This window comes from Hyalella azteca, unplaced genomic scaffold (genome assembly GCF_000764305.2).
Source record: "Hyalella azteca isolate HAZT.00-mixed unplaced genomic scaffold, Hazt_2.0.2 contig9370, whole genome shotgun sequence".
In the NCBI taxonomy this organism is placed as follows: Eukaryota; Metazoa; Arthropoda; class Malacostraca; order Amphipoda; family Hyalellidae; genus Hyalella; species Hyalella azteca.
Window position 1 is genome coordinate 69,831 of NW_025939444.1, and position 15,201 is coordinate 85,031.

Consider the following 15,201-nt stretch of genomic DNA (forward strand, 5'->3'; position numbering starts at 1 on the left):
GATTTTCCACCCTAATACGAGTATTCTAATCAAAATATTTAATTTCAATCTTTAAATATGTGAATTTAAAACTAGAAACAAAATAATTACAATTATAAGACAATATATAAAATAAAATACTTAAAAATACTTTTTTAAAAGACACGTTCTTCTTGTAGACTAAAAAGTAGAAAGTAAATTATGGCTCGCCCCAAAAAACGTGGGTCGGGCTGTTCGTTCAACATCAAATTTCCAAAATTCGTGTGTTGTGTGCTTTTCGCTTTAGTCATAAATCTGCCGGACACACGTTTTTTGGGGCGAGCCAAAATTTACTTTCTACTTTTTAGTCTACAAGAAAAACGTGTCTTTTAAAAAAGTATTTTTAAGTATTTTATTTTCCCTTTTTTAGTCCGTTGCTGCACGGACTAAAAAGCATGACTTGACGTACATATTGATGATACGCAGCGTCAGCGCCTGCTCGTCTATAACGTCAGCGCCCGCACGTCATACTATATATATACCATATATATATACTTTACTCGATTAAGCTAATTTAGGTCTCTAATTGCAAGTTTTTATGATTGTATCTGAAATTGTTAGGCAAAAATAGCCTGCATGCCGAATTTCAGATCTCTAGAGCAATCAGAAGTGGGCTAATTTTCGTTGTCAATTTTAACAACAAACAAACAAACACGAAGCTAAGCTAAGAAAAACGTTTTAATAATTAAATGCAGCAAATGGATATAAAATATTTGAATTGTGCACATGTTTATTTCAAACAGTGTTAGCTTTTCTCATAACTCAAGTCTCGTTTCAAGTTGTATGAGGTGTGTATGGTTATCATTCAGTTTATGTTTAGTAGTATTTGTTTATTGGTCTGAATTAAATGGGAACAGTGCAGTCAGTCACTCAGTCACTACTAGTCGGTGTGTATAGAGGGTAGAGTCTGGTAGATTTATAGGACATAAAACTAGTAGAGCTATCAATAGTGCTGTGCACTGTGCTATCAGCTACCTATCTGTTGTGTGACTCTTCAATGTTTAGAAGATCTGCATTCCTGAAGTGATTTTGTATATTGAAGCCAGTTAAATGGTCAATATTTAGCTCATTACCTTGCTCCATACAAACTTTACAAAGCTAATGAATAGACTTGTCAATAATTGTTTACCCAAAAATCCCTAAGTGGTGAACACCACCTTGGCTTGTTGGCCATTATTGAAGGCAATAAGTGCCCTTATTGGCCATCCATTATGATCCATACACTGTTATTGTTAGTAGGCTAATTGCAACATAAAAAATAACACTTCAAAAAGACAAAAAAGCTGAAAAATGAAAAAATCAAATAAATAAAAAATCATGAAAAAATAAAAAAATCATTGATTTAAAAAAAATAAAAAAAATCACCAACCCTGTTTACTTCATATTAAGGTTCTACAGCACCAAACTTCAAGTCGGCTGTATCAAGAAGTTTGTCTGGGCACGCGCTCTCTGCTGATATGTTCGGCACTTACATCATACATGCGTGGCTCCTTATCTCTTATCTGGAGCGTCAGGTGCTGTGCAGTCTTGTCTCTTGAGCGCTTCTTGTTGTGGTCTCATTGATTACAGGCCCTGTCCGTCCTCAACTTTGCGCAATCCTATTTATCCCAAGGCAGCAAGTACCTTGCAATCTCCCATCATATAAAAGATTATCGCTGCGTACCTATAGTTAATTTTTATAAATGGCGAGTATGGTAAGGAAGGTGGTCTTGCCAATCATAAATGGCTAAACGACTTCTTATTATTATGATATTCTAGAACGCAAATGCTTTACTCTGCCGCATTTATAGTTTTTTTTATTTTTTTAGACTTATTAACAGAACTGTTAGCAAAAGAATCGTACGTCACCATTAGACCAAAGATCTGCAGGATTTTATGCTGTCTGCATGAATTTTCGTCGTCATGCAAAAATATTTAGTTGACATCAGGGTTGGCAATGATTAAATCATGTGATTAAATCATGTGATTAAATCACTTGATTTTTTCATAAAAAAATCACAATTTTTTTATTTTTTCGATTTTTTTTTTATTTTTTCATATATTTAAATATATTGAGTGGCAGTCTTTAATTTATATCAATTGAGGTATTGTTATTCATGGTTTAGTATAAATATACTATGAATGACAAATTGTTATATAAACTTGTTGCCTTTAGTGTGTATTAGGTTCAAATAAATTGAATGTTTTTGGTACAGAGGCATCAAGTGTGGCAATACATTGTACATAGCTAGCAGCTTAGCTAATTCTTATAAGGTTATAAGTAGTCTCTAACTATTTGACTATTTGTTATATATTGATTACACTATACAATTTAAATGTGTTAGCTAGCTTATACAGGGTGGGGCAGAACTAATTGAACAGTTTTGAGGTGAAATATAAGAGTAATGGAGGTACATAAAGAAGAAAGTTTATTTTCCTCGAGATTAGCATAACATATCATTTAAAATACTTATTTTTTGAAAACAATATCAGGAAGATGGGGTTTGTTAGCTGCGTCACACTCTTGGAGTTGTTCTTGGAAGTTTCCTACAGCACGTTCACACATATGGCGAGGTATGGCCATAACCTCTGCTGCAATAATCCGTTCCTTTAGCTGTGGTTGGTGTGAAGGCAACTTCTGAACACCCTTTCTTTTAGATGTCCCCAAAGAAAGAAATCACAAATGCTCAAATCAGGTGACCTCGCTGGCCACTGTTAATCACCCCCCAGAGTCTGGGAACATGCGTTTCAAAACATTGAGTGACATTCGGGCTGTGAGAGGCTGTATGGGGCAGATGACTCCCTGCTTCCACATAGTTGGCACCACTCCACTGACAAAGCTAGTGTAGAAAAGGTTAAGGGGCTCATTTTTGATGTAATCAGGACTCCTTCTTAAGTTCTTAGGAAGGCATTTGAAATAAGATCATTCCCTGGTGAGGTATTCTTTAGTGACTGGATAGCTGTCTGGAGCTCTTGTAGACTAATGTCAGGACAAGTTGGCTTATGAATACCACGCAGTGCACTTTCCACCTCTCCAGTCACCTCCCCATCCCCAGCACGGTATTCAGCACTGGATGAATCATGTGTGAAATGCTCAAGGAAAAGCATTGCTATTTCATAATTTGAGGAGGAGTGGTAGCCAATTGGAAGGTTTCTCAAGCCTTGTTTTCCCCAAATGCTCTTAATTGCATGCCACACCTTAGAAGAGGGTGTGGTGCTCCCCAGGGACACAGTGAATTTCTTCCAGCTTTCTTTTTTCTTTTTCAGGGCTATATTTTTTGCTATTGCAACACAACGTTTGTAGCATATCAAGTTTAGGGGAGTTGGATGGCTCCATAGAAGGTTCTTTGCTCTTTTCCTTTCTTCAACAGCAGCCTTGCACTTTTCATCCCACCATAGGGTTATTTGTTGGCATTTTCTCTTGCAGCTTGTCTTTAGGATGCAGTCATTTGCAAATTTTGCAATGCTGATGATTTTTTGGGTTATGCACTTGTTGAGGGTTTCCACATCAAGAGGAGCAGGCATTTCACTTCAGGGTATGGTGCTTTGGAGAAACAGAGCAGTCCACTTTCTCCAGTCGGCACTTTTCAAGGCCCAGTTTATTCGGGAATCTATGTTGCGCTTGTCACACCCAAAGCCAAATGTAATTTCCAGAGGGAAATGGTCACTACCAATGTCACTGCCCCGATGAAGCTCCCCAAGGGTGCCCAAATTTTGAGTCGCTATGCAGAGGTCAAGACAAGAAGTTGTAGCAGTACGGTTGTCAATGTATGTAGGGGTGTCCGCATCGTTAAGCAATATAAGATTGTGGAGCTCCAGTAATCTTTCGATACTTCTGCCTGTGAAGTTGGACCTGTTTGAGAGTCCCATAGTGGTGAGTGTCCATTGAAGTCTCCGATGAGGAGAAAACTGTTTCCAAGCCGATTAGTGTAATGTCGTAACTCCTGTAATGATATATTTTTACAAGGGTTATAGGCATTTAAAATATTAATCCTGCTGAAGTTGGTGAATATTTCTATGGCCTGGCACTCGAGGGAGCCAGCCGGAAAGGGAATCATTTGCTTAGGTTTATATATGACGTCTTCCCTTGTTAAGATTCCAAGGCCTCCCTTTTCTCTGATTCTATGTGCCCAAAGTGACTGGTATCCAAGGAATTTGGGTTCATTCTTCTTCAGCCATGTTTCACTCAAACAGACCAGATCTGGCTTTTTTGTGTATATATAGACCTTGAGTTCTGAAACTTTTCCCTTAAGACCATTGCAGTTCAGTTGGTAGATTTCAAGCTGGGACTCTAATTCAGTTGCTCATTGTATGGAATTAATATTTTTGGTTGCCATTTAAATTTTCTTTTTCTTTAAACTCCTGGTTGACTTATTCTGTTGCTCATGAGTGAGTTGTGATTCTTCTTTCTCAGGGCGAAGTGCATTCTTGTATGATTTTAGTTTAGGATTAGTCTCTTTTTTGTTTTTTTTAGGATTAGTCTTTCTGGTTGCACTGATGGTCAGTAATTCCTATTCTTTCTTGTTTTCGTTTGTGAGGTCAGTATGAATGATTTCTTTTAAAAACTTACTATAATATGCTTAGTTTCTGGATTTCATTTTTTATTAAGCTGATTAGCATCTCCATGGCATCGACTGAAGGTGGCTGTTCAGAGGTTACACGAGTAGGACTTGCATTGAGGTTGTGTCTCCTTGAAGACTGGGCCACTTGGCTGTAGGTGTTCTCTTCTGTTGATGTAGCTGGTGGGGAGGGCAAGCTGCTGTAGTGAGTGCCTTGGGATCTATGCACATCTGCTTGAATTGTAGTTGTCTGGAGAGAATATTCTTTTGGTGCCATTGTTGTTGTGACAAATTTCTTGCTGACTGGCTGCTTTGGTTCTCATTGGTGTAGTCTTTTGAAAGTGGACTTCTAAACATCGAGTCTGTTTGCCTTCTGGCAGCATCACAGGACATGCTGTCTCTTGTCAGTGAGTCTATTGCCTTAGCTTGAATGTTGTATCAACACTCTCTATGGCTGGCAATATGAGGCCCTCCACAATTAGCACATTTATTTGATGTTGATGTGCATACTTCTTTGGAATAGTTTCCTGCGCAGAGCAGGCAGCGCATGGGTGCTGTGCATCCACTGGAGAGGTGTCTTGGTTTTTGACATCTGTAGCATCTGAGTGGGGGTGGGTTGTAGACTCTAACTTTGTTTTCAATGAAGCGAAAGAGGACTTTTTCTGGGAGTTGCTTTCCTTCAAAATCCACTTTTAGGACCATGGACTCTTCTTTCAGAGATCCAGAAAATTTTGGCAGTCTGGTTATCTTGACTTTTGCAGGGTTGTTTCTGTAGGTCTAAAAGCTCTTCTAGGTTGACGTCCAGACCCAGTGGTCCAATGACACCCAAGCATGAGTTGATAAGATCCAATGTTGGTCTGTAACATTTTACTTACCAGTTCCCAAGCTTGGTTATTGAAAGGAGTTTTTCTTGTTCCTGTTTTTCAGAGGGTTTGAATTCCACTGCAATAATATTGCACCTCTTGTTAATGCGGACATCATGGATTGAGGAATCATGGATTACTTTTTGTAGTTCTCTTGTGGCTTGCCACTGAGATGGGGTCCAAGGAGATTTTTCTTGTGCCTGGAGACAGTTGTTTATCGCCGTGTTGTTGTTTCCTGATGATTTGTCAGTTGCATTGGTTGGAAATGATTTATATTGTGTTCATTTGGCAGATAATCTAGGAGCTTTGATGGTGTTAGCGTTAGCAGGGGAGGCTGTTGGTTGGATCAAGCTGTCTGATTCTTGTTCAGATTCGGTACCAATCTGCCATTTGTGCCTTCTAGGATTAGGGGACCCTTCTTGTGTGTCCATTCTTGACCTAGTTGTTCCATTGTTTTCTAGCACCTTAGTCTTGGGTCAATGGCCAGTGATGTCTTCATCTGAAGAAGCTTGGAGTCCAGGTTGCAGGAAGGGCCAGCAGGATCTTGTGTCGGAGTTTCTGGGACAATGTTTTCATCTTCACTGTTAGGCATGTCAGACTCTGACTCTGCCATTATCATTAGGCATTTATTACCTTCAATCACAATTCACAAGTAGCAACTTACACACTACACAGTTATACAAAGAAATAGAATAAATGCTAATATAAATAATAAATATAATGGTGCAAATAGTTAAAGAATAATAAATATATATTTTTTTCAATAGTGGTACATAGATGAAATATAGGCTAATATGAATAGAACAAGTTTATGCGGCAAATGGCTAGGTACAGCATAAATAAAGTCAAAATAATATTGATGTTGATATGGGATACCTAGTAAACACTCTAGTTATATTACCAAATTCCAAACCTCAATTCAAAACTATGCTGGAATGAGGAATCCTAACTGATTGTAGGTACTTGGGACACAAAATATAGGTACACTTGAATGACTTGACACACTACATGGTATATGTAAAGATAAATGCAAATGGAAAAAAAACAACAACATAAATCACATTAAATAATAATTATAGCGGTTTCAGCGTTATTAGGTCGTAGTCGTAGACCTGTCGCCGATTCTTAACATCACAGAACATTCATAGCATTTTGCAGTCTTGAACTCACAACTCACTGCTACAATTCTGCTGTGCTTAACCGCCTGGCCTCCATGCCGATTCAGACAAGAAACTGGCGCACAGAGCTGGGATCGAACCCACGCCTCTCTGCGCCAATCTTGGTACTCTTAACCACTGGGCCACCCTGCCACATTGACAAGTTGTTTAATGATGTCATGTGGCCAGGGTTTCAAGAAAAATAATATAACTGTTATATGAAAGAGATAATAACTGTGAACAAAAAAATGCTGGGATTTTGAATACCGTACCTAAATTCAAACTTTGGCTGGCCCACAAACCTACTCCTGAGTCCTGACCTACATAGTACCTACCTCTTCTCATGGAGAGAAGAGGAGGGGGGAGGGGGCGAGAAAGCCAGCCGGGTTCTTGACTGCTGGACGGGACCCTCGCTAAATATACTCGAGTCGAGGTAATGAGGTATATATAGAAGTAAGCTATAGTCCAAGATCAAGTTAAACGTGGATTATTTTTAATTTAATTATCAATTAGATATTATTTACCATATAACTTTGCGCAATCAAGGGCGGTAGTGCCGGTAGACACTAGAGATGTTCACTCGATGAACCATCATGAACGCAGCTGCCTCTCTCTGACAGTACTGTGATTGAGGAGTCAGGACCATAAGTCACCATATTGTGCGGCGAATCGCGTCATTAGCATATCCTTTACGGTAATCATTTTCTGTAAACAGTGCCTAATCATCATAAATATGTAGAATTGCACTAATAATTTCTACCGAAATATTTTATATCAACATATTATGATATTAGGTATACGTACGCGGTAACACTGCATTATAGTGCATATTGACCTAATTTGACAACTCATCGTATGATCGGACTTTCCGCAGAATCGGGTATCAACACTACCGTACCCGTAGTACGGCGTAGGAAGTAAGTTGCGTCTGCTCTCAGTAAGTCAGTAGCTATATATCCGTTGCTCGGGTATATAAACACAATCCCGATGATAGCAGTTTCCTCTGCTGTGTTGGTGTGTGCATAGTACTAGTATAGTATCACATTACCTACCGCTCTCAGGCCTTTCAGCTTTTTGTGGTTTCATTGTTAAAATTTATTATCTGGTATTATTTTCAACTTATTAACATTTATTTTAGTATACATTGGTGATTCAAGTTTAGTTGCGTGAGACTAGCCATAGGCAGAAAATTGAAAATAAAATGTTGATTGAAGATCGTCTTAGCACTATTCACATTGATGAAGAACCTGAAGAGGGTGAAACTGAAGCATCAAATGAAAATCCTTTACCTAAGGGTTTACTTGTAACAAACCTCCCAGTTGAAGTATTTGATCATGATGATAAACAGGTAAGTAAGGTGGAATAAGAACTATTTATTATTATTTTATGAATTTATGATAAAATTTTGCACTTGCTTCTTGCAGAAATGTGCTTGATGTATCAGCAAAATAATCAGCTTAGGCCTATCAGCAATCAGCCTAGCCTACCACTTTGTAATTGTCAAATGCTAATGCTTTGTAGGCTTAGCTGCACACAAATTGAAATTATCACTTTTTCTATGAAGTTGCTCTAATAATTTCCATCCAAATTTGCCTAGTGTGCTATCAAATGACTAAAATGAGTTGGTAATGACACATTACATTGTAAATAAAATTTGCATAGTTTTGAATACAATTTTTTTACCAATGATCCATTCCGGAAAATTGGACACTGGGCAGAGGCCATGGATACAAATGGATGGAACAAAAATGCTTAAGCTTGCAGAGTTGCAGTGAAGTTCACCTGTTTCCATAGACCTTGCCTAATTTCTTTCATAAAAATGAGAAAAACTGCTTATTTCTTGCCCTTTTTAAGAACTTTCTGTTAAATATATAATAGTTTTTACCCAAGGTTTTTGGAAAATTTTGTCAAATATTCCTGATTGGCTGATTCCATATGAAATGTTTACACTTGTTATTGACTTATTGTTAATGCCACACCTTAAATATGCATATTTAATATATATTTTTTGAATAGTTAGGCATAAGAGATGATAAGTTGTCCCATAATGAATGTAATGCTGAAGACCAGAAAGTTATTGTACTTAAAATTTTTTTTTCTATGATGCCATCTGTTTGTTCTTTAAAGATTCAATTACAATTCAACTTTGTTCTTCAAATTTAATTTTACTTGGTGCTAAAATTATCTGATTAATAATAATAATAATAAGCAAACTTAATACAAAAGTATTTATATAAAATCTTCAATACATTTAACATGTATTTAATGCTCTTCAGGCTGAGTTTGAAGGTGCCTTCCGAGCGTTGGATCCTAATGCAACATTCAACTACTTCAAGAGCTTCACCCGTGCACGAGTGAATTTCACTAACCATGACCTGGCAGCAACTGCTCGTCATTTGTTTGACCTCAACCTCTTTGGATGTCAGGTTGTCCGATGCTATCTTACTCAGGTAATGAAGTATTTAGATAATCATCTTTATTTAAATGTGGTCTATAAATTTCAACTTCAAAAATATCAGAGTTCCTAGCCACCTATTCCATTAAAGTATTTTCTTGCAGATAAATTCTTGACCAGTAACAACCAACTCAGTTATTCTATTTTAGTCCTAATTGAGTTTATGTCCTGCATATATTGTACATTGTTTGATATTCCATTTATAATGAACTTAGTGCTTATTACATGATTCTTTTGTATTGTCAACTATTAGTCCATTACCATTTTTGAATACCGTAAAATGGGGTAACTTAGACCACTTTTTTTCATAAATGATGCCATTTTTTTACTAGCTAAATTAAACTTAAGCCGGTCTATGTTACCCCGTCAGGGCTGACATTAGGTGGTCTAAGTTACCCCATTTGGGGGCGGCGCCCCCCATTTGCAAACTATGACACTTTCCTAAAATTTGTCATTTGCATATGTAACTAGAAGAGTTCTACTGCAATGCATCAAAACCTGGAGTTATTTAACCAAAAAATAAAAAAATTGGAGGTTGTACTCTGACAGGCTAAATAATAGCTTTTTTTCATGGGTCACATTTTTAATTTTTTAACCTATTAGATATGCAAACTTTTCAAATCTTTCTATTGTGTTATGTGGCCTCAGTATTAGGCCTTTAATGCCCATTGACAAAATTTTTCTATGTCAAATAGTTTTTGAGTTGTGGGGGTTTTTGTTAAAAAAACGAAAAGTGGTCTAAGTTACCCCACCGGTCTAAGTTACCCCATTTTACGGTACCATGGGTGTAAATAAATATTTTTTGTTGCCAGCCTATAGTTGTTGGGAGTGGTGCTCCTCATCTGATGCCACCTAAGCGGGAGAAGCAATTCCTGATCAGCCCACCCGCTTCCCCACCTGTAGGCTGGCAACCTGTTGAGGAGGGTCAGCCCATTATTAACTATGATATTCTTTCTGCGCTGGCTGACCTTGCACCAGGTAAAATATCTCACAAAACTTGAACTTATTTGCTTGTCAGTTAATTCTATTATTTAAAAAGACCATCATCTGAGATGAAATGTCTCAGCTCCTCTAACTTTTCTCTATAAGACAGGGTTTTTTTGAACATAAAGGTGCAAGTATTTTATTATTTATTTTTATCCATTTAATGATTATTGATCCTATAAAATTGAAAATTTTTAAATCTACATGAAGTGAAGTTTATGTTTATTTGCAGCTTTACATTTTTTTGTACACATTTAAGTTATCTAATGGATAGATACTTCCGGTTTATTTTTTGTCATCCATATTGTTGTTCTGTTATTTAATGGTTTCTAAAACAAAACAATAGGTTATTTTTGGTCCCTACCTCTTGTTTAGAGCATCCTATACTGCCCCATAATATGATTATATGTGGGTTCCTGTTTTTCCTGTTATAATCGAATATGAATGTAAAATAGTAGGATGATATTGAAAGGAAGAACCAAAGAAGGCTGGAGCCTCCTATTTAATAATGCTCATAAACTTGACTAATTCTTTTTATTCTGCATTTTATATGTATTTGTTCTTTTTTTATTCTGTATCTTGGACAATCTCATTGCAGTTGTTCTTTATTGAAAAACCAGGGAGAATTTTGATACTTATTAGAACTTAGGTTAAACTCAAGCTACTTGACTCAGGTGAAGCGCACGAACTGCACCCTCCGTCCCGCTCACAGCCCGGCATCGTGGTGCATGTGTGTGAAGAGGGCGCCGTCACGCACGACGAGCTCGGCCTGGTCAAGCGCTGCATCGGCGTCCGGCTGCCGCAGACCGCGCGACCTTCTACTGCCTCAGCACCTGCTGAATAACTCGTACCTTTTTTGGTAGATTGGCCTCAAACTGGGAAACTTAACACTATTCTTGTGGATTTTATTTTTTTCTCAGCAGCAGTAGTAGTAGTATAGATGGTGAAACAACTTCAGTTAATCATGGGTTCATGGCGCAATCCTGTTCTTCACCGTTTCTGATCATTTAGAGTAGGAAATTATCTTTAGAATTGGTGAATTCCTATACAGGCCTAAATGAACAGATGCATAAGCTGCCTCATTGTTTGTAAACACAAGCACAACGAAGTTTGAAAAGCAACAGCTATATTTGTTTCAAATAGAGTTTGGAGATCACTTTGTGAGCGATTTCCTCCAAATGAGCTTGTATCATGGCTTGTAAATGGTGATTGGGAGGTCGCCACGGTAATAAACATGTAAGTAATGCCCCAAATAAGCTATATGGGAGGAGTGGTGAAAAACAAACACAGGTTCGTAATTTGAAATTGCGGACTCTTTTCTTTGCAAGTAGTGATTAATTTTCAATGTTTTGAGCGTGGTTGTTTTGTATTGATGGCTGTCAGAGTATCTAAGTCTGGTATGCTGATCTCATACCTAAATAATTCGTAAGGCTGACAACACCCTAACGATACGCAGAGTAGAGTATCCTGGTAGAGTAGAGCATAGTACTGGATTGCTTCTATTTTCCTGCTCACCTTTGAATGATCTTTAGAAATTTGTAAAGCCTCTCTTCAAGGTCCGCTCCAAAGAATACTGGAGAAATTGCATCAAGTTCAGTTATTCTGAATGAAATCCCTAGACTGTCTCAAATCTTGTTGGTTAAGCTGCCTCTTCCATGTTTTGGAACACTTAATTTATTTTTGCAGGATTAGTTAATGAGGAAGAAACTACAATTTTTTTGTTCTAATAATTTTGAGGACTGCTGGAAAGGTTAAAGAGAGTTTTGCATGAAACACTTGTCATTGAAAGTTTATTATTCATGATATTCCTACTTATATAATAACATAATAACAACAAGTAAAAGTAATTGACATCATAATACATTGGTTGTCTAATTTTAAGAACAACTTAGATACAATGGATGAATAAACCTGTTTTTGTTTTGATGGGATTTTTTCGCATTCATTGTAATGATTGATGCTTTACTCAGTCTTGTCTTGGATCCTTGAGTCTGGAATACTTCACATCTGAGCCTACTTGATGTCTCCCGATTCCCTAACAACTTTGTCACTAGTGTGTATAACCTACAGCCCCTAATCTTAATTATAACGTGCTACCCTTAACCTTGAATATAACTTACAACACCTAATTTTAAATATGGAGTGAAATCCCTAACATTAGATATAATGTGCAACCCATAACTTTAATTCAATGGACTGGCTTGTGTAATATTCTGTGTAGAAAGTTAGCTTGTAAGAATATACTCGTAATCTTCTTTGTCCTGCTGCTAATTTTGCTGGTATTCCATACAAAGCTTACTCTGGTGTCGAATCGTACTCAAAGGGTCATAAAAAATGTTTAATGCTTGTTTCAAAAATTTTTTTTTTTTTGAGAAGCTATATGGGAAGCTCAATATATAATTTGAGCTTCTCAATTTTGAGAAGCTCAATATATAAAAAATATATTGAGAAGCTAATGCTTGCTTGAGACAGAATGAACGTGTTTCAAATACACGTTCATTTTTAACACAAATCTTTTCTGAAGTGTGCTTCATAATTGTTGTCATGAATTTTCCACTTCGATATTTCATAAATAAATAGTTTTTTATTATTATTAGAATGATATTTTGATTGGTTTTTCCAAGAGGTCGTGGGAAAATTATTTTTACTTCCATCTACCCGATACTGTTTAAAGACACGAGGTAATTGTATTTTGCAGGCTTTACAAAAATAAGAATAATTATTTTCAAATGTTGATATGAAAATTCATCACTCGTATGCGCCTTGAGGATCCTCCTGACTTCCTTTTTTAAGATGCGCTCGTCAACTATAGAATTAACGCAATTCAAATCTAGTTTAAGCCAAGTTTAAATAGTTGATATTTCTTTGGTTGTGGCTGACACCGTTCGTTTATTGTTTAGTTAATAGGTACTCGTTTCTCTCTTGTTGAGTTTTAATTGTTTATCACTAATTGCGTTTAAATTCGTTTTTGCTCTACTTAAGTTTGAACCTATTTGTCTCTAGTTTACATGAAACTCGTGTTCTTAGGAAAATATTACTCCACACTTTAGGCTTTAATATCGATGTTGCAGAATATGATCGCAGTCGGAAATAATCTATGGCAAACTTGGTTTTAGATTAAGATGCTAGGTTTCATTATATGTTTCGTCCTGTGATTGTGAGTTGTGAAACATAATATCGCTTTCTTTGATGGATCTCCCTCCCCTGATATGCTTTGATTAAATTTCACTGTTGTGTACTTCAATTGGATTTGCAGTGCACAGACATTTGTGCTTCTTTTGATGTTCTCCCTTCTTTTGATGCTTGTTCCTATGCTCGAGAATCTTCCAGTATGATGCAATTTTCCCGACGTCAGACGCAGGCATCATATTGGAATGATGTTAGAGAGGCTTGGTTGCTGCCTGCTGGCATTGAGAAAACACTTACGGCCGGAAACCGTGGCAATTTGGCCGTTATATCGTGGCTGCAATAACATATTTTCCACAACGTCTAATATTAAGATGGATTATTGGCTTCGAAGGTGGATTATTGGCTTATATACGTAGGACAGATACGTAGACCTTCTTTTCGGCCGTGAATTTAGTACCCGCCCGAGCAGAGTCCACTTCCTTAGTCGCTTGTTGTGATACAAACAAAGATTGTGTAATTCCTATGTAATATTACTTAATTTTCTGTGTTATAGTTTTCGTGATGTGAGTTGCGTGTAAACTTATTTATTTTTGAAAACGCGAAATGGAAATAGGATATATAATTTTTTTTGATTTGGATGGTTAATGTTTAGGAAAATTATTACGCGTTTGAAATTGATTGTTTGCTTCTATTTGAATTGTAATTTATTAGTTATTATCGGTACGTACTCTATAGATATTCATAACGTGAATGTGAAATTTTAGTGTGCAAAGGCAAGTCAATGTTTACCTGAATTTTAGTCCTTAAATTATTCGTATATAAAAACTGTAGGCTGATTTATCATGCGGTAGTATTGTATATTCTGTTGATTTATGTTAATTTTTATCACTCATTTATCTCACCTCAATTTTTATTTTTCTCAGCGACTTATAATTTTTTCTCTAATTTTATTTACTTCTTCTCTCGACTAACAAAATTATTTCTTATCTATGTAAGATTTAAGCAATACTGAAATCTCACAATCCTCTGCGGGCTGTTAGGATTCTAATCATTGGATTGAGTTTCGGCGTCTGCTTGTGATTCGAGAATTGTCTTGTTTTCGGGTGGGTTTGCCTTCTGTTGCTTGGATGGCCAGTCATTCCCGTCCTGTTTCTCCTCATTTTTTTGCATTAGCCATGCATCGGGAGAGACATTGACTACTCACAAAAGCAGAATCGTCTAAAAAGAACTGAATTGAGTTTTGAAACAAATTACGGAGACTTTCAACTTGAAAAACTCTTGCTGAGTCCATGATTTGCAACTTGCCATTTGTGGCGTCTCTCACCATTAAACTGCAAAAAACCGCAGCTTATGTCAATAGCTTACCAAGTTTTGTTATTGGCACTGGCTTACCTAGAACCAAATTGTCAACAATTGGTACGAAGTCATAATTTCATTAATCACCAACTGACAGCATTTGTCTACATGAAGGTGCTGCTTTTATTAAGCGATAATTTGATAATCAGGCCTCTTTACTTATCCGAACGTTTTAGTGTCTTAAGTTATACGTGTTGTGAGAGCTCTTGTTCTGCTCCGGAGCTCGTGTGGCGTTGTGGGTATAGAGGTGTTCCCCAAGTTTCCAGTTTTACTATATGTACAGTTAGTTTCTATTAATGCCCGCCTTATCTGTATTGATGCAAACGGCCTTTTCTTGCGATAAAGTGCAAGATCAGATTTTTGGGTTGAGTAAATTGTTTTTTTCTTCTACTTCCATCGCATCTTAATATTGCGATCTATTTTTGCTCTTTTGCTCATCTGTGTGTCTCCATCGGTCTATCGTATGTTTCCCGATGTCCTAAACTTGTCTTCTTTATTTCCCCATCAATCCTGTTAACAACCTGGTCAGCACATTTGGTGTTCTGTTCATTCATCCCTGGAGGTTGTAGCCTCTAAGGTTGTATCCCTCTAAGAGAATGATGGGTCAATAGTTCCAAATTCAATAGCAATGGCTGTTATGCGTACTGTTCTCCGTCTTCATTTAAACAAGCCAAGGACGTTTGTTGCAACATTTGTTTCAG

The 15,201-nt window shown here is 37.0% G+C and overlaps 1 protein-coding gene across 1 annotated transcript; it reads left to right on the forward strand.

Annotated features, from left to right (window-relative positions):
* The first annotated feature begins 7,463 nt into the window (after nt 1-7,463).
* Nucleotides 7,464-12,807, forward strand: LOC108674144 (calcipressin-1). The gene is made up of 4 exons (XM_018162052.2): nt 7,464-7,924; nt 8,853-9,026; nt 9,844-10,009; nt 10,690-12,807. The coding sequence occupies exons 1-4, from the start codon at nt 7,778-7,780 to the stop codon at nt 10,857-10,859; spliced, it is 657 nt and encodes a 218-aa protein (XP_018017541.1). The 5' UTR covers nt 7,464-7,777; the 3' UTR covers nt 10,860-12,807.
* Nucleotides 12,808-15,201: the final 2,394 nt, after the last annotated feature.